The 25,747-nt window shown below is 42.1% G+C and overlaps 1 protein-coding gene across 5 annotated transcripts in view; it reads left to right on the top strand.

The window, feature by feature from the left end:
* The window catches only part of BABAM2 (BRISC and BRCA1 A complex member 2), a 478,108-nt gene that overhangs the window by 369,604 nt on the left and 82,757 nt on the right, over positions 1–25,747 (top strand). For all 5 annotated transcript variants that reach the window (XM_027555768.1, XM_027555767.1, XM_027555772.1 and 2 more), the window contains 3 exons: positions 9,223–9,322; positions 13,879–13,949; positions 16,939–17,021. In XM_027555768.1, coding sequence (XP_027411569.1) covers positions 9,223–9,322; positions 13,879–13,949; positions 16,939–17,021 — 254 coding nt within the window. The remainder of the gene's footprint in view (positions 1–9,222; positions 9,323–13,878; positions 13,950–16,938; positions 17,022–25,747) is intronic.

Genomic DNA, 25,747 nt, shown 5'->3' with positions numbered 1-25,747 from the left:
GGTGATGAATTTCATGGATGAAGGCTTTCTGAGGATAATTTCAGCCACTTCTACTGCTGTTTCAGTATATAGGTAGGGATTAGTAGAGATTAGAGCTTTAGAAATTCCACACCATCCTTCTTATGAAAAAATTTCTAAAGAAGGGCACAGGCTTTGGAACCAGAGAGACTCGGATTCAAACCCTGCAACTTACTTGCTGCATAATCTCGGACAAGATACTTAGACTCTTAGAATCTCAGTTTCCTGATCTGTAAGTTGGGCTAATTAGATCTGCCTGGCAGAATTCTTGGGCGGTTTCAAGCTAATGAAACATTTAGTAGAATGCCTGGCAAAAGTGGATACTCAGTAAATAACAGTGACTTTTGTTTTATTGTAATGGCTTTCCTGGCACGCTACCAGGAAACATACTCTCTCATTATAGAGTGCCCTAGATTCTTGAGGTCCCTGGCATTTCTCTACCTTGAAAGGAGTTAAAAGTGGTGCCCGAGTCTTATATTCAGAATGGAAAACTCAAGTCCAGAAACAGATTTAGGCATATAGTTCATGTTTATTGGATTGAATTGAAGGCTCACCTTTCTCTAGGATTTCTCCTAACTTTGGGGCCAGTGGCGGATGGTGTCCTTCTATCATCCTTGAAGTTCTCCATTTTCAGGCTTCGCCCTCACACTCCCCTGAACCCTGCTGTGGAGGAGGCAACCAGGTCAACTTCCTGTCCCTCGGAAACCGGTTCAAAGGCAAAAACGAAACATCAAGACCGCTTCACACATCTCTGACCATGACTTGATGTAACCCTGGACATGAAACACTCCCACAAGAGGCATTCTAGAATAACATCTCTCTTGGAGTGTGTGGTGCTATTTTCATATTCAGTTCAGTTCACTTCAGTTGCTCAGTCGTGTCCGACTCCTTGCGACCCCATGAATTGCAGCACACCAGGCCTCCCTATCCATCACCAACTCCCGGAGTTCACCCAAACGTTTGCATGTCCATTGAGTCGGTGATGCCATCCAGCCATCTCATCCTCTGTCGTCCCCTTCTCCTCCTGCCCCCAATCCCTCCCAGCATCAGAGTCTTTTCCAATGAGTCAACTCTTCTCATGAGGTGGCCAAAGTACTGGAGTTTCAGCTTTAGCATCATTCCTTCCAAAGAACACCCAGGACTGATCTCCTTTAGAATGGACTGGTTGGATCTCCTTGCAGTCCAAGGGACTCTCAGGAGTCTTCTCCAACACCACAGTTCAAAAGCATCAATTCTTCGGCGCTCAGCTTTCTTCACAGTCCAACTCTCACATCCATACATGACCACTGGAAAAACCATAGCCTTGACTAGACGGACCTTTGTTGGCAAAGTAATGTCTCTGCTTTTTAATATGCTATCTAGGTTGGTCATTGGAGAAGGCAGTGGCACCCCACTCCAGTACTCTTGCCTGGAAAATCCCATGGATGGAGGAGCCTGGTGGGCTGCAGTCCATGGGGTTGCTGAGAGTCGGACACGACTGAGCAACTTCACTTTCACTTTTTCACTTTCATGCATTGGAGAAGGAAATGGCAACCCACTCTAGTGTTCTTGCCTGGAGAATCCCAGGGACAGGGGAGCCTGGTGGGCTGCTGTCTATAGGGTCGCACCGAGTTGGACACGACTGAAGTGACTTAGCAGCAGCAGCAGGTTGGTCATAACTTTCCTTCCAAGGAGTAAGCATCTTTTAATTTCATGGCTGCAATCACCATCTGCAGTGATTTTGGAGCCCCCCAAAATAAAGTCTGACACTGTTTCCACTGTTTCCCCATCTATTTCCCATGAAGTGATGGGACCAGATGCAATGATCTTAGTTTTCTGAATGTTGAGCTTTAAACCAACTTTTTCACTCTCCTCTTTGACTTTCATCAAGAGGCTTTTTAGTTCCTTTTCACTTTCTGCCATCAGATCAGATCAGATCAGTCACTCAGTCATGTCCGACTCTTTGCGACCCCACGAAACACAGCACGCCAGGCCTCCCTGTCCATCACCAACTCCCAGAGTTCACTGAGACCGACGTCCATCGAGTCAGTGATGCCATCCAGCCATCTCATCCTTCTCCTCTTGCCCCTAATCCCTCCCAGCATCAGAGTCTTTTCCAATGAGTCAACTCTTTGCATGAGGTGCCGAAAGTACTGGAGTTTCAGCTTTAGCATCATTCCTTCCAAAGAAATCCCAGGGCTGATCTCCTTCAGAATGGACTGGTTGGATCTCCTTGCAGTCCAAGGGACTCTCAAGAGTCTTCTCCAACACCACACTTCAAAAGCATCAATTCTTCGGCACTCAGCCTTCTTCAGAGTCCAACTCTCATATCCATACATGAGCACAGGAAAAACCATAGCCTTGACTAGATGAACGTTTACGTTGGCAAAGTATGTCTCTGCTTTTGAATATGCTATCTAGGTTGGTCATAACTTTCCTTCCAAGGAGTAAGCATCTTTTAATTTCATGGCTGCAGTCACCATCTGTAGTGATTTTGGAGCCCAGAAAAATAAAGTCTGACATTGTTTCCACTGTTTCCCCATCTATTTCCCATGAAGTGATGGGACTGGATGCCATGATCTTCGTTTTCTGAATGTTGAGCTTTAAGCCAACTTTTTCACTCTCCACTTTCACTTTCATCAAGAGGCTTTTTAGTTCCTCTTCACTTTCTGGCATAAGGGTGGTGTCATCTGCATATCTGAGGTTATTGATATTTCTCCCGGCAATCTTGATTCCAGCTTGTGCTTCTTCCAGCCCAGCGTTTCTCATAATGTACTCTGCATGTAAGTTACATAAGCAAGGTGACAATATACAGCCTTGACGTACTCCTTTTCCTATTTGGAACCAGTCTGTTGTTCCATGTCCAGTTCTAACTGTTGCTTCCTGACCTGCATACAGGTTTCTCAAGAGGCAGATCAGGTGGTCTGGTATTCCCATCTTTCAGAATTTTCCACAGTTTATTGTGATCCACACAGTCAAAGGCTTTGGCATAGTCAATAAAGCAGAAATAGATGCTTTTCTGGAACTCTCTTGCTTTTTCCATGATCCAGCGGATGTTGGCAATTTCATCTCTGGTCCCTCTGCCTTTTCTAAAACCAGCTTGAACATCAGGAAGTTCATGCCATAAGGGTGGTGTCATCTGCATATCTGAGGTTATTGATATTCTCCCAGCCAATCTTGATTCCAGCTTATGCTTCCTCCAGCCCAGCATTTCTCATGATGTACTCTGCATATAAGTTACATAAGCAGGGTGACAATATACAGCCTTGATGTACTCCTTTTCCTATTTGGAACCTCTCTATTGTTCCATATCCAGTTCTAACTGTTGCTTCCTGACCTGCATATAGGTTTCTCAAGAGGCAGGTCAGGTGGTCTGGTATTCCCATCTCTTGCAGAATTTTCCACAGTTTATTGTGATCCACACAGTCAAAGGCTTTGGCATAGTCAATAAAGCAGAAGTAGATGTTTTTCTGGAACTCTCTTGCTTTTTTGATGATCCAGCAGATGTTGGCAATTTGATCTCTGGTTCCTCTGCCTTTTCTAAAACCAGCTTGAAGATCTGTAAGTTCACAGTTCACGTATTGCTGAAGCCTGGCTTGGAGAATTTTGAGCATTACTTTACTAGTGTGTGAGGTGAGTGTGATTGTGCAGTAGTTTGAGCATTCTTTATCATTGCCTTTCTTTGGGATTGGAATGAAAACTGACCTTTTCCAGTCCTCTGGCCACTGCTGAGTTTTTCAAATTTGCTGGCATATTAAGTGCAGCACTTTCACAGCATCATCTTTCAGGATCTGAAATAGCTCAACTGGAATTCCATCACCTCTACTAGCTTTGTTCATAGTGATGCTTTCTAAGGCCCACTTGACTTCACATTCTAGGATGTCTGGCTCTAGGTGAGTGATCACACCGTCGTGATTATCTTGGTCGTGAAGATCTTTTTTGTACAGTTCTTCTGTGTATTCTTGTCACCTCTTCATAGCTGTGAAAAGAAGAGAAGTGAAAAGGAAAGATATAAGCATCTGAATGCAGTGTTCCAAAGAATAGCAAGGAGAGATAAGAAAGCCTTCCTCAGCTATCAATGCAGAGAAATAGAGGAAAACAACAGAATGGGAAAGACTAGAGGTCTCTTCAAGAAAATTAGAGATCCCAAGGGAACATTTCATTTTCATATTAGTGTAACTCTAATTGTTACTTTAACCCTTGAGAGAGGTGGGTCTTTTTGGAGTAGTAGTATCCCCACTGTACTCAGGGGAAAGTGGAGAAGGACCAAAGAGAGCAGACTTGGTAGAAGCAAGAACTGCAGTTGAAAATCAGTGACCCTTCTGGTTTTCTCTGGTGCTAAGTCAACGTTTTCTTCATTTTTATTTGGCCTATAGGTAAGGCCCCACCGGAACAGAGGGGAGTTACTATTTCATAATGGGTTAAAAACCCATTGTCCCAAGTCAAGCTTGCAGACAGGTTGATTGCCTGCCTTTTTCCACGCCAGAATGCCCCAAAATATTTCCTTATGCTATTGATTGTAGCCAAGTCAAGTCTGCAATATTAGAGACGCTTTGAATATTTGCAGACCGAGCAAGGTCCACAGAGGCTCAGTTAGCTGTATTTGCATGGAAACAATAATATTAGTACATAGACAGTTCTTATATTTGACTTTTAGAACCCAAGGAGGACAGACTTGGAATTGTTTTTCTGGCTACCTTTGGGTCTGTTTACCTCCACAAAAGGTGGAAAGGTTTCTCCAGCTCTGGCCTTGTCCTTGTCATTTCTGTCCATGGACTCAGTTTCAGTTCTATGAATTATCAGCTAGTTTCATGTTTCATTGCATCCCATAAGGAGATAGAAGGTACTTTCTCATCAAAGCAGCCCTTTTCACCCTCTCCTCTCAAGTTCAGCCTGAGACCCTGGCACACCAATTTAGTTTTTCCATCTTTTAACCCACCTTTCTCCCTGAACTGCTCCAGAGATCAGAAGAGTCAACAGCCCCAGTGGTCCCTTTGATCTCCCCATCACCCTGTCCCTAGCCCCTACTCAGCCACAGAGTGGGTTAGCGAGGCCCGGCTTCTCTCCAGCCAGCCCTGCATTCCTGAGAAGAGCTGAGTGAAGCTGGGCATGCCTGCAGAGAGGGAGTTTTCTCTTGTACATGCTCAGCATAGTATTTTTTGATTCATGAATATTAAAGGATTTGAGATCACAAGGCCTTACCTCCTCCATCTTGCACCCTTTGAAAACATAATAGCTCTTTTATTTCATGGCACTTGACTTTGTTTATTCAGCACGATCAGGGCAGCATTCAGGCTATAGCAAGCCTGTTAAATATTTACCCATGAGGCGGATATTTATACATGAATCAGCAGCACTTATCAGCATGCAATGCTGGAAGTCAGGTTCAGAACTCTCATGGGCTGAAAAACTACTGAGTTAAATAAAGAGTGCAGCGAGTTTCCTTTAAGAAATCAACTCTGATTTAAAACTATCCTTTGTAGTATCTGAAGTGCTTCACACATTGAGGCTTCCTTCCCCTGCACAGCTAAGTCGTTCACAATTGAACATGACAGAGTGGTTGGTCCATCACATCCGAGATGCAGTGAATCTGGTTGTTTGACCATCTGGGTATGAACAAAATCAGGAGGAATGCTTGCCCTGCTGCCATGTGGAAAGTTGCAAAGGGAGATGAGCTGTGCAGCACTGTGCTTCTGTGGTGGTCTGAGTGCTTCTGCTGCTGCTACTGCTAAGTTGCTTCAGTTGTGTCCGACTCTGTGCGACCCCATAGATGGCAGCCCATCAGGCTCCCCTGTCCCTGGAATTCTCCAGGCAAGAACACTGGAGTGGGTTGCCATTTCCTTCTCCAATGCATGAAAGTGAAAAGTGAAAGTGAAGTCGCTCAGTTGTGTCCGACTCTTTGCGACCCCATGGACTGCAGCCCACCAGGCTCCTCCATCCATGGGATTTTCCAGGCAAGAGTACTGGAGTGAGGTGCCATCGCCTTCTCCGCTGAGTGCTTCTAGAAGCCCTTTAACCTCATTGAAATCCTGACCCCGCTCACTGGTAGTCACCCCCAGTGTGTCTTTCCATCCTTGCAGCCCTTTCAAGATTATACTCCACCCCCACTTGGGTGGCATAGTGGTAAAGAACCCACCTGCCAATGCAGAAGATGTAAGAGACATGGGTTTGATCCTTAGGTCGGAAGGATCCACTGGAGGAGGGCATGGCAACCCACTCCAGTATTCTTGCCTAGGAAATCCCATAGACAGAGTAGCCTGGCAGGCTACAGTTCATGGGGTGGCAAAGAGTCAGACACGACTGAAATGACCTAGCACACACCCCCTCCCCAGGGAGGTGCATAATTCAGCAGTCACAGCAGCCTGGACACTAGCAACAGGCTTCCCTGAATTCAGATCCCAGCTGTACTATTTCCCTGTTGTGTGACTGCAGGGAAGTTTCTTCTGCTCTCTGAGCCTCAATTTCTTCACTTGTAATATCACAGTGATGATTTCCACCTCATTGAGTTGTAGAGAGGGTTCAATTAGATAATGGGAAAGCACCTAGCGACCAGAGTTAGTTCTTGATAATCACAGAAGCAGGGTGCAGAGAGATGGCCCTGGCAGTTGAGCAGCCGGCCTTTGGGTTTCTCCAAACCTCTGCTTCTTTCTATTGTTATAGGTAATTTTGTTAAATGGCTGTATCTCAGAAGCAGAGAGAGAGATTCAAGTTGATTTTTCACATACTGTTTTTACTCATTGTATTCAATGTAGTGAATGATTTAAAACTTACTCTGTAGTATTTTATACAGATCAAAGTCCAGTGCTGTCAATTCCAGGGAACTATCCAAATCATTTGGTTGGGGGGAGGGGGTGTCGGTTTATTATGCTGAAGATTGTTTCTCTAAGTAACCTATGAGAAGCCTGAATCTCAGTATTCTGTTATGCAGATATTTCACCAAAAACCACAGGCTATAGATACTGGATTTATTGTTCTCGTAATTTAAAATTTTCTTCTTAATCAGTTTTCCATCCTAATGGAACCATTAGACCCTTGGAGTGAGATGCGCACCCTCTGTGTACTTCTGCGTACGTAAGAGGAAACAGAAAGCCTTCCTCTAGTTCACAGAAAGTCACAGGAATTTTCCTAGCTTTCTTCAGAGTTGAGGCTAAATCTTGTCTAGTGTCTCTTCAGAGAGTAGCAAATGGAAATGACGTTCTTGCTAATTCTGTGCAGTTACAGGGTGTATGTGATTCATGAATGTCATACTTAGTCAAACGCTGTCTCAGAATCTTCTCAGTTGTCAGAGTAATGCGTTTTACTTATCTTCTGAGGAGGCTAAGTCAACAGTGAATGTTTCCACTCTGTGTTGAGTTACTTGCATCACCTGAAATTTTGTTTCTTGGGATTTTTCATTCCCATAAATAAACATAATATTCATTTTTACCTAAAAAAATTAATTTCAGAAATCTGTAGTCAACAGAGTGACAGGCTGGTCCTGGAGTCCTTTAGCTAGTTACAGATATTATTCCACAAACTCTGTGAGTGTGTGTGCGCTCAGTCACTTCAGTGACCCCATGGATGTTAGCCCACCAGACTCCTCTATCCTTGGAATTTTCCAGGCAAGAATGCTGGAGTGGGTTGCCATTTCCTCCTCCAGGGTTCTTCCTGACCCAGGTATCGAACGCGCATCTCCTGCACTGCAGACAGATTCTTTGCCACTGAGCCACCAGGGAAGACCACAAACTCTAGACTGAGTCTCTCTGCTCTAAACTATTTGAGAATGATTTTCCAGACCGTTATTGTCAAATATTTTGTTTCCATTTACAATCTCATTACTGTGGGGACTTGGATAATGAATAATCACAGCATTAAGGGATTGAGGAGTCTTTTTATATCCTGTTTGTCTTAAAGAAATGGTTTACGGGGTCATAGAAATATACACATTAAAATAAAATTCAAGTAAGAAAAACAAATTAGGACCAAAGAAGAGTAGGACAAAAGATGAAATCAAGATTAAGAATGATATACAAAATGCATGCTATAAGGTTCTGAACAATTTTCTTAATAATTCTATGCCAGTTAATTTAAACTGAAAAGAGAATCTCCAGGAAAGTTCTGGAAACTGTTTCTAGATCAGCAGTGTGTCTCAGTGCTTGGATTGATGATTTTTTACTGTCCCTTCTTGTTTAGATGAATCAAATGTCAGCGTTGACTGTGATTAGTTGCTCACTTTCTACCCATATTGGCCCACAGACTCCAGACCAGTATTTCAGAAAATGCTTAACTGCTTAACACCATTTAAAAATTGAGAGCTTAAATCATCTGGATTTCTGGCTTCAGTTGAAAAATTAGGATCTGATGAGACCAGGCGTGTGTTCCTTACATATTAGAAACCAGCCGAGGCTGAGCAATGGGAGCCCTTCCCACTGTGTGCAAAATCCCCAGACCCTACCTGGTTCTCTGCACTCATTTACAAAACCTGCCTGGGTTGCCTAACCACCGGGGTGACTGCATCCCCTTCTCTCAACCACCTACTTCACATGGCTCAGTGGTAAAGAATCCACCTGTAATGCAGGAGACGTGAGTTCGATCCCTTGGTTGGGAAGATCCTCTGGAGAAGGAAATGGCAACCCACTCCAGTATTCTTGCCTGGAAAACCCCATGGACAGAGGAGCCTGGCAGGCTATGGTCCCTGGGGTTGCAAAAGAGTCGGACATGACTGAGCGACTTTCACTCACTTCACTCACAAGAATAAGAAAACTAAAGTCCAAAGAGGCTGCTCAAGGCTGCCAAGCCGTGAGCTTCACAACTAGTCCCTTTGGTTCTCTATAACACCGGCACATCAGTTCAACATTTAATGAATGACGTATCTTTGCTTGGCTCAATTATGAATTGGGCATAATTAAGAGTATAAAAGTCTGTGTTTCAGTAACAGGTACAACCCATTCGTGTTGGTAAGACATTTACCTATGCCAATCAAAATATGCTTATCTGTACTTTTGTGATAGGATCATGAGTTGTCATTAATTGTTAGTTGTTTGTTATGTGAAACGTGAACATGCTGCTGTAACAAAATGGATTAAAATATAGAAATGGAATCATAAAGTGAAGCACCTAATTTCACCCTCATTGATTCAGGCAGTTGGTGGGCAGACTTGGACAAGAGAAACCAAGTGTGTTGGGAATGTCACGTAAGTTGCTTGAGCCCTAAGAGAAGTATCCACTGTACTCTTGTCCTTTCAGTGCACTTGGCGGCTCCTCGGCTCTTCACATCCCAGCTTTTCCAGGAGGAGGCTGTCTCATTGATTATGTTCCCCAAGTGTGCCACCTGCTCACCAACAAGGTAAAAGCAAGTCCCCTGCTTCCCCAGCCTTGTAAGGCTCCTTCCTCCACTGTCATTTCCCCAGCATCGTGGTGCAGACGCCATCCTCTCCACCCGGTCTTAGTTTCAGCCTCCATCTAACATGGCCTTTCCTGCTCTGAATAGATTTCATCAGTTTCTCTCCCACTTTGTTTGCCCTCCTTCCTTTTCTAAGGATTCTGACCTCCCTGTTCCAGTCTTACCTTCATCTTCTTTAAAATTGGAGGACAATTGCTTTGCAATGTGTTGTTTTCTACCATACAAAAACTTGAATCAGCCATAAGTATATGTATGCGCCCTCCCTCAAGAGCCTCCCTCCCACCTCCCCCACTCACTCACTCCTCTGGGTTGTCATAGGCACTGGGTTAAGCTACCTGTGTTATACAGCACTTTCCCACTAGCTATCTGTTTTACATGTAGTAATGCATATGTTTCAATGCTGCTCTCTCAATTTGTCCCCCTTCTCCTCTCACTGTCTCCACAAGTCTGTTTTCTATGTCTGTGTCTCTATTCCTGCCCTGCAAAAAGGTGCATCAGTACCATTTTTCTTGATTTCATATATATGCATTAATATGCGATACTTGTTTTTCTGACTTACTGTACTGTAAGTTTACAAACAGGCTCTAGGTTCTTCTACTTTACTAGAACTGACTCAAATTGGTTCCTTTTTATGGCTGAGTAATATTCCATTGTATATGTATACCACAACTTCTTTATCCATTCACCTGTTGATGGACATCTAGGTTGCTTCCATATCTTGGCTATTGTAAATAGTGCTGCAGTGAACATTGGGGTACATGTGTCTTTTTCAATTATGGTTTTCTCAGGGTATCTGCCCGTTAGTGGGAATGCTGGATCATATGGTAATTTTATTCCTAGTTTTTAAAGGAATCTCCATATTGTTCTCTGTGGTGTCAGTGTCAATTTACATTCCCACCAACAGTGCAAAAAGGGTTCTCTTTTCTCCACACCCTCTCCAGCATTTCTTATTTGTGGATTTTCTTGATGTTGGCCATTCTAACTGGTGTGAGGTGATACCTTATTGTAGTTTTGATTTACATTTCTCCAACAATGAGTGGGAGAAGGCAATGGCACCCTACTCCAGTACTCTTGCCTGGAAAATCCCATGGATGGAGGAGCCTGGTAGGCTCCAGTCCATGGGGTCGCTAAGAGTCGGGCATGACTGAGTGACTTCACTTTCACTTTTCACTTCATGCATTGGAGAAGGAAATGGCAACCCACTCCAGTATTCTTGCCTGGAGAATCCCAGGGACAGAGGAGCCTTGTGGGCTACCCTCTATGGGGTTGCACAGAGTCAGACACGACTGAGGCAACTTAGCAGCAGCAGCAGCAGCAACAATGAGTGATGCTGAGCATTTTTTAATGTGTTCATTGGCTATCTGTATGTCTTCTCTGGAGAACTGTCTTCTTAGGTTCTTCATCTTTTAAATATATATCTTCTTATTCTTGAATTTCCATTATGCCCTAAGTTTTTTCTTCTTCTTATGGTTTAAAAAAATTTCAACTCTTTCATTTCCCAATTATTATGTTCGTGTGTGTGTGTGTGTGCCACTAGTTAATATCACAGTGATCCTGTCGAGCGGCTCTCATCTCTTTCTGCTTTTCTGTACAGCACATTTTAATAGTTTGTTCCTGATTCTTCCTGTCATGCCCAGGAACAGTTTGCCAGAGTCCTGCTTGTTGGGACAGGGTTTCCAGGTCAGATTGGCTTATAGCCAGATTATACGGAGAAGGCAATGGCAACCCACTCCAGTACTCTTCCCTGGAAAATCCCATGGACAGAGGAGCCTGGTGGGCTGCAGTCCATGGGGTCACAAAGAGTCGGACACTTACTGAGCGACTTCACTTTGACTTTTCACTTTCATGCATTGGAGAAGGAAATGGCAACCCACTCCAGTGGTCTTGCCTGGAGAATCCCAGGGATTCTGGAGCCTGGGACGGATTATACGGAGAAGGCAATGGCAACCCACTCCAGTACTCTTCCCTGGAAAATCCCATGGACAGAGGAGCCTGGTGGGCTGCCATCTATGGGGTCGCACAGAGTCGGACATGACTGAAGCGACTTAGCAGCAGCAGCAGCATCCAGATTATAGCCAGATTATCTAAAGCTTTCCCTTAGCTGCGTTAATGAGCCTTTACACTGGCAAGTAACTGAGCTTACACTATTGGTTCTTATCAGGTATTTCTGCAAGTATAGAATATACTTGTTAATGTCCAGCCAACTTATTTAGCTAAAAACTGGAGCTATTAGTCCACAGACAATACTTTCTTTCTTCTCCCACATGGACTTAGTTTGCTTAATTCGCCAAATCCTATTTTCTTTGCTTCTGTTGACTTGTTCACAATGGCTTGGAAAATCAATCTTTTGTTTGTCTCTTTCATTCAAAAGATAGCTCATCTCTATATAGAAAATGCTTTAGAAATATAATATTTCAAAGTCTTCAGTATTATTTTTTAAATGTCAAAGGAACTAAAATCTGGCAATTCTGCAGTCTGTGGGCTTGGCACAGATTCTAGGGCGTTTAACTCTCACGGAGTGGTTGCTGTTCATTGGACCAGATTCCCCCAGCCCCTGCCCTCCCACAAAACTGATCAGAGGACAGCATTCTTACTTACAGTGTAGGTTTTACACTGCCTTCAAATCTGTGTCCCAGTATTATAGAGAAAAATGCAAATTTGGTCTTCCAGAACTGAGAAGAAAAGCCTTTTTAAAGCTCTCCAATTGAGATTAATTTCTAGTCATACATTCTCCTCAAAAAAAATTATAATACCATTTTCCCAGAAATACAAGAATCAGTCAGTTTTTCTTATCTGGTTCCCTTTCATTAATTTCACTTGTCTTTCAAAATTGATGTTCTTCTGCTTGCTACAAACGAGGACAGTATGGGCTGCTTTTAGAAACAATCTCTTCAAATGAATTTCCATAATTGCATTGGAATCTATCTTTATAGCCAGTTTTGTTGTGGGTTTCTGTTAAAATGGTTTTCTGTTTTTAAAATCAAGTATACAGAACTGTTTTCATCCCCTTTTTAAACAAAGCCACTTAAGCAAACTTATCATCTGTTTTTCTTTCCCCAAAATAACATTTCTGATCCTACGTTGAGCCTGCAAAGCAAGCACTGTTTTTATAAATTGACATAAAACCCCTATTATATAAATAGAATTGTTTTACTTTTAAAGGGTACAAATGGCTATCAGTACCAATTGTGTCAAGGTTATTTCAAGCACTTTATCTTGAGCTTTTGTTATCCATGGAGACTCAGTGTGGCTACAGCCAATATAAACTATTTGGGGGGTCTTTTTCTCCCACTGTTTCTTTCAGCCATTATAAAGACGTTTTATGAGGATTGTATTTTTTCGTTAGAAACTGATGGGTAAATGACTAACTTTCAGATGCCTAGCTTAATGAGTTCACAATTTTTTTTATAGAATCTGTCACTTGGTGTTAAGAAGGAAATATAAAAAGGCAAAATCGCCTGTTGTAACACTCCTTATTCTGAATGTTACAAACCTAAAAAGAAATAATTGAGCATTACTGTCCTTTTCAATAGGAGTTGTAGTTCAAGATAATCAATTAGGCCCATTTGATGAGAGGAAACTCTTCTTTATGGAGAATGCCAGCTGTTAAATGAGATAGAATGAGAAAATACAAACATACCATTTTTCAGGCCTCAGTTGAAGTAATTGATTCAGACAAGGATCTCCAACAAATACTAAAACCATTAAGGAACTTGATCTTCACATGCTTCGAGGAGTGTACCCCTGGATTACTCATTTTGGCAAAAGGGAACCATTCCCTTACAGTACCGTGGTCTGGCTGACGTCAGCTTAACCAGTGATCAAACTCAGTATCACCTAGGAAGTTTTCTTGCCAAAAATGTTTAACCTGGATCTAATCACACCTTTAGCTCTAACTTCCAATTCATAGGAAATACAGAAGGTAGAGAAAAAAGGAAGGAGACAATCAGAGAGTCTAGAATGCAGGATAAGACAGCCCAATCTCTAAAAAGTCAGTATTAGGCACACACACTCACATCCCAGGAGGTACTATTATTCTATAGTAAAAGACTTTCTAGATTAAATGCCTGATCCCTGTTTATATCCTTGCTTTTTTTTCAAACATATTTTGGGGACAGTTGGGAAGTTTGGAAAATTGTCAGGGTACTAAATAAATTCAGAGAATGAATTACTAAATTTTGTTGAGTGTGATAGCAGTATTGTGATTGTGTAGGAAACTGTCTTGTTTTTCAGAGATGCATGCTGAAGTGTTCAGGGGCACACTGTAATGATGTCTCTAATTTCTTCTGAAACATTTCAGCAAGATTGATTGACAGGTTGATAGATAGGTAGATGGCTAGATAAAGCAACTAGACAAAATATTCACAGTTATTGAAGATAGATGTGGGAATATGGGTGTTCATTTTACTATTCTTTCTACTTCTGTGAATCTTGGAAATTTTACATGATAAAGCATTTAATAATTCCCTACTGTACTCAGCTGTGGGTTCATGTTCCAGGTGCAGTATGTGATTCAAGGCTATCACAAAAGAAGAGAGTATATTGCTGCCTTCCTCAGCCACTTTGGCACGTAAGTTCTTCATTAAGACCATAAATCAGTGATGCCCTCACATCCTGAGGGGAGGGCTCAATGAAGAAAATAGCACTTAGTTCTTCCATATGATACCTTTCAGTGCTATTTTGGTTCTTCCTGGTGTGTTGCTCACACTAACGCTCCCAGAAAGACATTTTTTTCAGCTTTGTTTGGCAAATAGAGTCAAATATCTTCCCTGGAGCAGCCACATAACTAGCCCGGAACACCACAGTCAAAGTGGTTGCCATACCTGCTTCTTCGTGCACTCTTTACAGTCTACACAGTACTTTCACCTCCGTCATCACACAGTGGTCATGAGGTGAGCCAGGTGGGCATTCCTGGCACATCCTACAAAGAAAAGCCTATAAAACTTGACCAGTTCAGTCACCTGTGGAAGTCTCAGAGATAGCTGGGGCAGGAACCCTGTTCCTCAGAACTCAGGTCTCCTGATAAGACTCCCACTCCCCACAGGGCCGCAGAGATTCGGGAAGGAAATCTGACTTAGACACCAGTGCCATGACTCACACTTGGGATTAGTGTGTTGGAAGAAGGCCCTGCGAGGGAGGAGGGCAGTGTGTAGCTGCAGTCCCAGGGTGGGCGTCTCCTCTGGCCACCCACCCTGTGCTCTGGCCCTTTCCGTCATGCGGCCCGTGCTGGCTGCTCTGCAGCTGTTTCCTTAATGGTGGCAGAGCCCTTATCAACCTCCCACTTAGGGCTTAGCTTGGGGGGTGGTGGGTGGTTACCTTTTCCTCACAGTCTCTTTAAAAGGTGGAGCACACTCTGCCTAAGCACTAAGCATTTTAGTGCTCTCATTACCTCCCACCTCATTCCAGAGAAGATGTGTATATTAAAATTTTAAATCAGTAACTGAAGAAATTAAGATAAAAGGAATGAGAAGATGAAATCAAGAATAAGGTTAGGATATAATTTTTACAAATGTGGCATAATTAAAAGAAAATTTCTGACTCCTCAAGACAATTTCAAGAAATTTTCTTGTTATCCATCGTGGAATTTCTCATATTGCCAAAATAGAATAACGATATCTAAACAGCATAACTGTTAATGAGTCTCTTAACACTTAAGGTATTTTTCAGCTTTCTTTATGCGCATTTTGAGAAAGTGTTTATGATATGAACAGTGCTTAATAAATAACTCTGTTAGTCTTCTCATTTTTGAGTAAGATTATTTTTTGTGTATGTTACTGAAAATGAAGATGTTAGCACAGTGACCAGCAAAGCCAGGTGTGTGAACCTCAGGGGCATGTGCCTCCCCTCACTCCAGTGGTATTCAAGAAAAGGGTGAACAATTGCGTTTACACTTGTTAACAATTCTTTTTAAATCTCATTCTATGTATGCACATTTTTGTGTTTTATTACACATATAATATAGTAGTACTTGTCTACAACTGCAAAATCATATACAAATACTACCATATACTGTACTATATGCATGATGAGAAGGATTCTGTCAGTGCTTGTTTTTGCTTATGGGGTGCAGTATCTGAAAAGTTCAGATATCAATGTTGTAATATTGAGTAAATTACATATCCAGAAAAGAAATACAAACTGATGAATAAAGTTGTTGACTGAAGTCAGCAGACTTTAATGATGTGTCAACAGTCTTTGAGCAAATCACTCAACCTTCAGTGTCTCAGTTCCTTTACCTTCACAGTGGGGTCAACTGTTCCTTCCTACTTAAACCTGGAGGCCATCAGTATTAATGGTCTGTTTAGTCTGACTCAGCCAGGGAGAAGGCATTTCTAAGGGCAGCAAAGGTCTCCTTGTATGGATGAGAGAGAAAGTTATCCTTGTCCTCTCTGTGTGGTTAGTATTGGCACATTGTGGCCGTGTCACCTGCTGTACACTCAGCTCCAGAGGGAAATGGGGGAGAGGAGCCCATCAGAATTCAGTCTAGGCCCTTCTGTGTTCGGACACTGTTCTCCTTTGACACAGGAGGTATGCATCTCCCATCTGAACCCCACATCCACCCTGCTAATGTTGCTACTTTGTCTTGAGCCCAGTGGGGAAGATCGGGGGACACAAGAGAAAGGATGCCAAGTACTTTGGAAGATAGTCATCTATAATCCTGAACTTAGTAATATTGTCATTGCTTGTGACTGTTCAGTACCTGAATGAAAGTGAGACTGGACAGTCACTGTATAGACCTTGGGTCTTTGCTGCCCTGACTTCTTCATTTGTCCTTTTGCTCATCACTAGTGACTAACATTCGGAGAAGGCAATGGCACCCCACTCCAGTACTCTTGCCTGGAAAATCCCATGGACAGAGGAGCCTGGTAGGCTGCAGTCCATGAGGTTGCTAAGAGTCAGACACGACTGAGCGACTTCACTTTCACTTTTCACTTTCATGCATTGGAGAAGGAAATGGCAACCCACTCCAGTATTCTTGCCTGGAGAATCCCAGGGACGGGGGAGCCTGATGGGCTGCCGTCTGTGGGGTCTCACAGAGTCGGACACGACTGAAGTGACTTAGCAGCAGCAGTGACTCACATTTGCATAGTATTTTGTGGATTGTTATTGTTGTTCTCTCACTAAGTCATGTCCAACTCTTTGCAACCCCATGATCTGTAGCATGCCAGGCTTCCCTGTCCTTCACCATCTCCTGGAGTTTGCTCAAACTCATGTCCACTGAGTCAGCGATACCGTCTAACCATTTTATGGGTGGCCTTACTTGTTTTTCACAACTCCATGATGAAGTTTGCGCATATGATTATATTTGTTTTACAGATAAGGAAACTGAGGCTCCAAAGGCTAAGTGATTTGCCAGAGGTCATAATAGTAAAGCTGTAATTCAAACCTAGATGCTTTCATTCCAAATCCCACATCCTTCCTATGATAGCACTCACTTGTCTTAAATGTATCTTGGATTCAATAACCTTGCTTTATGAATATATTCTTTACTTGGTTCCATCTCTTTGATACCTTGTTTTTATGAAGGTTTTTTGTCTGTGTGTGTTTTTATTACTTAGGGGTGTCGTGGAATATGATGCAGAAGGCTTTACAAAACTCACTCTGTTGCTGATGTGGAAAGATTTTTGTTTCCTTGTACACAGTGAGTATACTTTTGCTATTAGCATGTCAACAAACATTTCTGAATGCACTAAACCACATGTAATAATGAATATAACAGCCTTTAGTGTCCTGACTTAGTTCCTTTTACTTTAGCATAAGTGTATTTACTGCATGATCTCAACCAGGTATAATTTGCTACTTGGGGGATGTATGGTAGTGTCTGGAAACGTTTTTGTTTGTCATGATGGTTAGGGGACCAGGGCTGGCTTTGTTGTTCCTGCATCAGTGGGCAGAGGTCAGAGATGCTGTTAAACACCCTCCAGTGCACGGGATAGGCCCCTAAAGCAAAAAGTTATTGAGTCCACAGTGTCAGTAGTGCTGAATTTAAGAAACCCTGTCCTAGAGAGGAGTCTTCCCCAGTGGTGCTAGGAGTAAAGAACCCACCTGCTAATGCAGGAGACGTAGGAGACGCAGGTTCGATCTCTGGGTCAGGAGGATCCCCTGGAGGAGGGCATGGCCACCCACTCCAGTATTCTTGCCTGGAGAATCCCATGAACAGAGGAACCTGGTGGGCTACAGTCCATAGGGTTGCAAAGAATCGGACACCCCTGAAGCAACTTAGCATGCATGCATCCTAGAGAGATTTCTATTTTCTAAGTATCTTTCCACATTCAGGCCTCAAAATCTTCAAGATTAGTCAAAGTGTAGTGCCTTGATCATTTGGTTATTCTTACTTTTTAAGGCAGGGGTTCCCAACCTCTAATCCATGGACCAATCCCTCCTGTTAGATCAGTGATGGCATTAGATTAGAAATACAGCACATAATAAATGTAATGCACTTGAATCTCCCCGAACCATCTCCTCCCTGCCCCCAGTCTATGGAAAAATCGCCTTCCACGAAACTGGTCCCTGGTGCCAAAAAGGTTGGGGACCACTGGCTTAAGGTATTTCCCAATAATAACTGCCTTGTCGGGCAGGGCTTCATATGGAGCTCCTACTCTGTATAACTAGTCTTACATGGGACCATCATTTCAAATGCGTCTGAAAAGTGCAAGCATATTGTCTACATTAATTATATGCACAGAAAAGCAGAGTTGGAGAGGTGACAATTTTCATCTTGGGTGTGCCTCTAACTAATTATATGACCTTGTTCAAATTGCTGGGACAAGCCTCCCCCTGCTTTAGTCTCCTCTTATGTCACTGGGGATCGGGTTGTTAAGTCTATAGAGACATCAGCAGACGGAGCTTATCCTGCAATATAGGACCAGGTGGAAGACAGAGTCCCAGTCAAGGCCTCCTGGCACTCTCCTCTTTGCTCACCATCTTCTGTGGCCCTACCCAGCTGAGCTGTATACTAGTGCTTCCAGCTCTTACTTTTGATTCTGACCTTTTGTATCACAGCTTTGGTTTTCTGTTCTGAGTGTTAATTCCTTTCTGAGATTTCACTTCCTATTTGCCATGTCCGCTTTGCCCCACCATCTTGATCCTGTGATTCTGTGATTCTGTTTCTAGCTTGGTAATCTGACCCTAGATCCTGAGTATATGCTTGGTTTGTCTTTCATGACCCTGGACAGCTGCCTGGGAGATTAGTCTGGTGTGTTTCCTCTAGGCCGGCTCAGCAAGAGGGGTCTGTAACCTGCCACAAATGGTGGTGGCTGTGGGCAGAGGCCTCCCAGAGGAGCTGTGAGAGGATTCAGAAGGAGGGACACATGGAGAGACAGTTAGAAACAGTAAATTACCAAAGTGGCGTGAAATCTCAACAGTCTTCCTGAAAACTTACTTTGGTCTCCTGGCCATGATTCCACTTTCAAAAAAGATGTTGTTCAGTCACTAAGTTATATGTATCCAACTCTTTGCAAGCCAGGCTTCCCTGTCCTTCACCATCTCCCAGAGTTTGCTCAGATTCATGTTCACTGAGTCTTTGATGCCATCCAACCATCTCATCCTCTGTTGCCTCCTTCTCCACCTGCCCTCATTCTTTCCTAACATCAAAGTCTTTTCCAGTGAGTCAGCTCTTCCAGGTGACCAAAGTATTGGAGATTCAGCTTCAGCATCAGTCCTTTCAATGAATATTTAGGGTTGATTTCCTTTAGGATTGACTGATTTGATCTCCTTGCAGTCCAAAGGACTCTAAAGAGTCTTCCCCAGCACCAAAGTTCAAAAGTAAAAATTCTTTGGCACTCAGCCTTCTTTATGGTCCAACTCTCACATCTGTACATGACTACTGGAAAAATCATAGCTTTAACTATACGGACTTTTGTCAACAAAGTGATATCTCTGCTTTTTAATATGCTATCTAGGTTTGTCATAGCTTTTCTTCCAAGGAGCATCATCAAAAAAGATGATGTCAGGTCATACCAGATATATGGAAAAAAGAAATCCTTGGCACTGATCTTTCTCGCTGTGTTTTCCACATGGGACTCAAGAATGGCTGCTCTGGTGGTGCTGGCCGGAGAGGTGTTCAGAGACAAAAGAGCGCCCGCCTCTCAGTTCCTGTTAGCTCTCTTCTCAGTGTGCTCAGTGTTACAGCAATTCCTGTTCCTTAGGAAGCTCTACTCCCCAAAGAATATTTTCTCCATAGTACAGTGTCCAGTATTTCTTAAAGCTCCTTCTCTATCTTCCTTTGTCGGATATGCAGAATTAAGTCCCAGAGTCATATTTTCAAAGTTACAGTTTCATTTAGTTTTGATTACTTCTTCAGAAACATAGAACCCCCAGACACTCATTAGAACAGGTACAGGGACCTTGAGGTTTGTATAATTAACTCTTTCCAAAGTGTTTCCTCAGGCTCTTACTCCTTTCTTCCCCAGCCCATTTGCTCCCTGCTCTTAGCATCATGGCCACATTCTTGGCTCTTTGGCAGGTAAGATCTTATACAGACAAGGGACAGAATCAAGGGACTTTGATGCTATTTACTACTTAAATAAGTTATTTCCACCCTTTTGCTTCTTATATCTAAAATGTAGGACTTGCTACCTCATCAGAGTGAAACTTGGTTGTTGTTGTTCAGTCACTAAGTCCTGTCCTGCTCTTTGTGACCCTATGGACTGCAGCACACCAAGCTTGATTAGGTAATGCATTTTATTCAGTCATACTGTTAAGCATCTGAAACTTACCTTCTTTGGGAAATAGCTGCTTGCTAGGTTTTAACCCCCAAGGGACTACTTGTTGCTTTTGTTCTTGCCATGAAGATGGGAGTTGAATATGAAGTGGCAGAGACTTAATGATAGAACATTGCAGTGAATTATTCTGAGACCCCAAGAACATGAAAAAGAAAGAAGTGCCTAGAGATGGAGCCAGTTTTCTGTGGCTGGCTCACTAATTCATGGAGATTGAAGAGCTGGCAGGACACGAAATAATGTCTCTGATCTCCCCCACCCTCTGTTCTGCCCAGGCCTGGGAAGAAGACTTTTGAGAGGATAGGTGCTGGCAGGAATTCTGAGCCTTTTGGATGCTATAGGAAAGAGGCACTGTTCTCTTGAGGCCAGTGGCTCTGACCTCAGCCTTTGCCAGAGCGCGGAAGCAAAAATGCCCTAGGGGAAAACATTGAACACATTCTTGGATCTCTCAGGAGACACTGCAACTTCCTGGCATTCTGGTGGTTCCAGGAGTGGGAGCTGTGGCCATGATTATGGCCAGGGAGTATTTTTATCCATTTATTCCTTCTTTCCTTCCTTCATCTAGATCAGTATATCACAAGATTTGGAACCACAGCAAGAGCAAGTACTTGCTCTCATTCAGAAACTGTTTTCAGAAAGGTTTCCTGGTCACCATCTAAGAATTATCTGTAGTGGTTAAATATGTAATTCTGTATTTGTCAAGCTGTTTTTACCTCTGGAGGTAGATGCGGTCTTTAAACCAGCAGCTTTTCAGAATGCTGGGCAACAAGGGAACCAGAGAGCAAGGCATAGTAATGCAGAACAAAAGTAACCACTGGGGAAAATTGACTCTTGGGCCCCTGTCAGCCACACTGGACGGAGGGCAGCTGCCTAACTTCACAGGGTTGCTGCTTGGAAGCAGAGGGTATTAGGATTGTGACAGAATGAGAAGCTGTCTTTTCCCATTGCCTGCAATCCCTGTAAATGACCCTTTGAGTCATTCAGCCTGGACCATAGGCCTTCTCTCCCTGCAAAACACCTATTAGACGAAATCTGACTGTTTTAGGTGTTCCATTTCATTTCATCTCTATGCCTAACCCAATCAATTTAGCCCAATGCAACTGAGTTCTGAGTTTATGGAGAACCTGCTGTGTGCTCAGTATTGTGCTACGTCCCAGAGGATATAAGTAAATAACTCAGGCTTGACCTTAAGACAGTTGGAGTCTACACAAGGGTTGACTGCCTACAGCCTATGGGCCAAACTCCACCCTCAGTCTATTTTTATATGGCCCTCGAGCTGAGAATGGTTTTTATGTTTTTAAAGGGTTGTTGAGGAGGGATGAGAAGAATATGCAACAAAAATGATAAAGTCTCAAATATTTACCCTTTGACTCTTTACAAAGTTTGCCAACCCCTGACCTAGTTAATGAGACAAGAGATCAGATAAAGGTGAAGTATACTGATACGCATTTTTTAAAAGCAAATATTTTGTGAGCTTGCTTACTGTATACAAGGCACAAAGTGATATATAGCCCAGAGAAAACTTCATGTATTTTATATATGAGAGAATTAGAAAGACACCCTCCCTAATGGAGTCTAATAAGAGAAAGAGACAATAAAGAAGTAAACTAACAAATATATGTTACAAATGGTCATAAATACCATAATGGAGCAAAACAGAGGTCTTTGAAAGAGCTTAAAAGGGGAGCTGTTGTTAGGATGGTCAGGGAAGCCTTCTCATAGGAGGTGACAATTCAACTGAGACCTTGATGAGCAGTTATTCAGATTCAGGGAGATTTCAGGTGGGGAAATGTCAGCTTCCGCAAAGAGCTACAAAAGGCAGTAAAGAATTCTGCATGCGCCCGAGTGGCTGGAGCACAGTGAGCAAGGAGAGAGTCATACAAGAGAGGTTAGAAAGAGAGTCAGGGCTGGGTACGAGTGCCTCACAGGCTGTATGTATCAGGATGGAGTAGCAGGTGCTTGAAAAACAATGGTTTAACCAAAATAGAAGTTTATTTCTTTCTTGTGTATAAACAAGCAGTCCAGGGCAGGAATGACAAATCCAAAGGACACGTGGGACCAAAATTCCTTCAGGCTTTATCCTCTATCATCCTTTGGTGTGGTTTTCTTGCTTAAAGTCCAAAAAAGCTGTTGGAACTCTAACCGTCACATCCATTATCCAAGTAACAGAATAGATAAATGATGGAAAGAGGGTGCAGACCTTCTCGTTTACTGAGACTTAGTTCATATGGCCTCAGCATGTGTGCTCAGGCAGACTGGGAAATGTAGTTCTTTTTCTGGGGCAACAAATGCCCAGCTAAAAATCAGAGTTCTTTTAACTTGAGTGAGAAAGAGAGAATGGCTATTGAGTAAGCAACTTCTAGTCTCTTTCAATCCAAGGCGAGGAATTTAGATATAGGTCAGATTTCTGTCAGAAAATGGATGGCACATCACACAGGTGGTGGTGGTTTAGTTGCTAAGTCGTGTTCGACTCTTGAGACCCCATGGACTGTATCCCGCCAGGCTCCTCTGTCCATGGGGATTCTCCAGGCAAGAATACTGGAGTGGGTTGCCATTTCCTTCTCCAGGGGATCTTCCCAACCCAGGAATCGAACCCAGGTCTCCTGCATTGCAGGCAGATTCTTTACTGATGGAGCTATGAGAGAAGCCCCATTACATCCCAGGGGTACCTAGGGAGAATTCAGTGGAACCAAAAGGGCTGATTAGCCGCAGCAATAGGGAGTCATGACCTTCCCTAGGACCCCTGGGGTGAGAGGAGAGTGTGGGTACCAGAAGCTGGAAAGAACTATAGTTGTTGCTGTAGGAAGGGGTTTTCTGGCAGGAACTGGGGACGGCCTTTCATTGAGGAGTGTGGATACTACTAACAGATGCAGGAAGGATTATTTCTACTTTCAGTTCTGTCTGTTTTGTTCTTAGGTACATGTCCATTCATAATTGTTTCATCCTCCAACGTTTTGACCTTTTTATCATTATGAAATATTCCTCTTTGTCTCTAGTGATATGTCTGAACTTAAAGTCTATTTCATCTGATATTAATAACCTGCTCTAGCTCTATTTTGTTTATTGTTTGCTTGGTATACCTTTTCCAGCTCACTGCTTTCAACCTTTTTTTTTTTTTTTCCCTAAATGCCTTTAAATCTAAGTGTGTCTCATAGATAGCATATGTTTGGGTTTTGCTTTCATATGCATTTAAAGAAACTCTGCTGTTTTATTAAGATAGTTTACTCCATTGACATTGTATGTAATTGTTGGTATGGTTGGATTGGGGGCTGTCATTTTGATATGTTTTCTCTTTGTCTCATTCTTTTTTTGTTCCTCTTTTACTGCCTCATTTGTGTCAAGCAGAATTTTTTAGTGTACTGTTTTGATTGTTGATATTTCAGCTACCATTTGGTTGTTATTTTCGTAGCAGTCTTTTCTAGATATCTCAGTATGCATCTTTAGCTGACCCAGTCTACTTCGAGATTAATGATGACTTGATTCTGGTAAAATATAACAATTTTGCCCCTCTGCCTCTCCCTTTATTGTGCTCTTATTGTCATATATGTTATAGTGATATGTGTCACTATGTAAATACAACAGTACAGCTTTTTGTATTATTGTTATAAATAATCTTATATTTTTCAAAAAAAATTAAAAGAAGGTAATAATTTTCTTTGTATTTTGCTCAGTCCATTATTTAAGGTACATCTTAGTAGGACCTTGTTACTCCATTTCATAGTTGTAGTAGAGGCAGAGGGAAGTGGCAGGGTTTATTTTTTCTAGCAGATGATGAGTTTTTACTCTGATTTTTTCCTTTATTTTAAATAATTAAAAGTTAACACAGTTTTCTTTTTTTTTTTTTATTTTATTTAACTTTACAATATTGTATTGGTTTTGCCATATATCAAAATGAATCTGCCACAGGTATACATGTGTTCCCCATCCTGAATCCTCCTCCCTCCCCATACCATCCCTCTGGGTTGTCACAGTTTTCTTAATATACTTTTCGTATTTGTTTTTATCTGTCTCTTTCCATTCATTCATTACTTTTAAGCTTACTTTTAAACTGTTCAGAAAACAGTTATTTTACTTTATAAAGAGCTCAGTTTCTGGTAAGTTTTTTTTTTTTTTTTTTAAGCTAGAGGAGATTGACATCTGCAGACTAATTTTGCTAGTCATTTAAATAATTCTTTCCTCATAGGCCTGTAATCAAGGCCAATAAGCTAGAAATCAGGACAGCTTTTGAAATTTTAAGTAAAAATCAGAGGCTTCTGTTTATTGTTGCAAATGCCCCTTCCAAGCTCTGATTGTGTTAGGCTGTGTGATTGCTGGTCTAACCAAGGAAATTATTTACATTGATGTATCACTGTCTTTTCACCACTCAAGGCAGAGCTATTAAAGTGACAGCTACTCATCTCCTGAGCAAAGTGGTGTGAACTCATCTCTTTGTCACAGAAACAAAGTCTTGTAGAATATTTAGCAGCAGCAAACAAGATAGCTACTAGATAATTTAGTAAAACCCCAACTGTGCGGTTTCCCAAACCTACTTACTTTTTGAATACAGATCACATTTTTATATAAATAAGCAGATTTGAAGAGTAAATCAGTCAACAAAGTGATTAAAACTAGGATATGCATGAGAATTCATTTCAAACCAGATTTATGAAAAGTGTAATATAATTTTAGAATTAGTATACTTAGATCAGGCATATATCAAACTTCATGATTTAATTTTATCATTTTGGTAGAAATAATAACTATCAAAGCAACAAGAACTAAAATTGATTATGAACAAAAGGCGAAACCAATCAATTCTCTGTACTGTTCAAAATGATTTAAAAATACAGAAAAAGATAAAATCTGCTATCTAATGCAAAATGCCTTTTTGCTTTGATTAAGAGAACTATGGGTCTTTTAGATACTTTAAACATTTGGGTTAATTTTTATCCTGGACTTCCTTGAAAGTGGTTAGCTCTGCTGGGCAAAGTGGTTTTTGTCTTTTGATTACACACACAAACACACCCTATTCAAGGTTTACAGCTCAAATAACTCCAATCCTTTAGAAACCACTATCACTATTTTGATTCAGATTGAAACTTCTGTTTCATGTTGAGAGTTTACTTCCAGAAAGTCTTTTTTTTTGTAATTTCTGACAATGATCTGAGAATTGTTTCATTAATTTTCATCGGGAATATTCTCTTCATTAGATTACCTTGTGAGACCTTTTCAGTGACTTTAAAGGACTTGTAAGGAAAGAGGTTGTGAATATCAGGTCAGTTCAGCTCAGTCGCTCAGTCATGTCCAACTCTTTGCGACCTATGGACTGCAGCACGCAAGGCTTCCCTGTCCATCACTAGCTCCTGGAGTTTACTCAGACTCATGTCCACTGAGTCAGTGATGCCATCCAACCATCTCATCCTCTGTTGTCCCCTTCTCCTCCCACCTTCAATCTTTCCCAGCATCAGGGTCTTTTCAAATGAATCAGCTCTTCGCATCAGGTGGCCAAAGTATTGGAGTTTCAGCTTCAACATCAGTCCTTCCAATGAATATTCAGGACTGATTTCCTTTAGGATTGACTGGTTGGATCTCCTTGCTGTCCAAGGAGCTCTCAAGAGTCTTCTCCAACACCACAGTTCAGAAGCATTAATTCTTCAGCGCTCATCTT

Source organism: Bos indicus x Bos taurus, chromosome 11, assembly GCF_003369695.1.
Source record: "Bos indicus x Bos taurus breed Angus x Brahman F1 hybrid chromosome 11, Bos_hybrid_MaternalHap_v2.0, whole genome shotgun sequence".
NCBI classification, from domain to species: Eukaryota; Metazoa; Chordata; class Mammalia; order Artiodactyla; family Bovidae; genus Bos; species Bos indicus x Bos taurus.
This window is presented reverse-complemented; position numbering and strand designations above follow the sequence as displayed.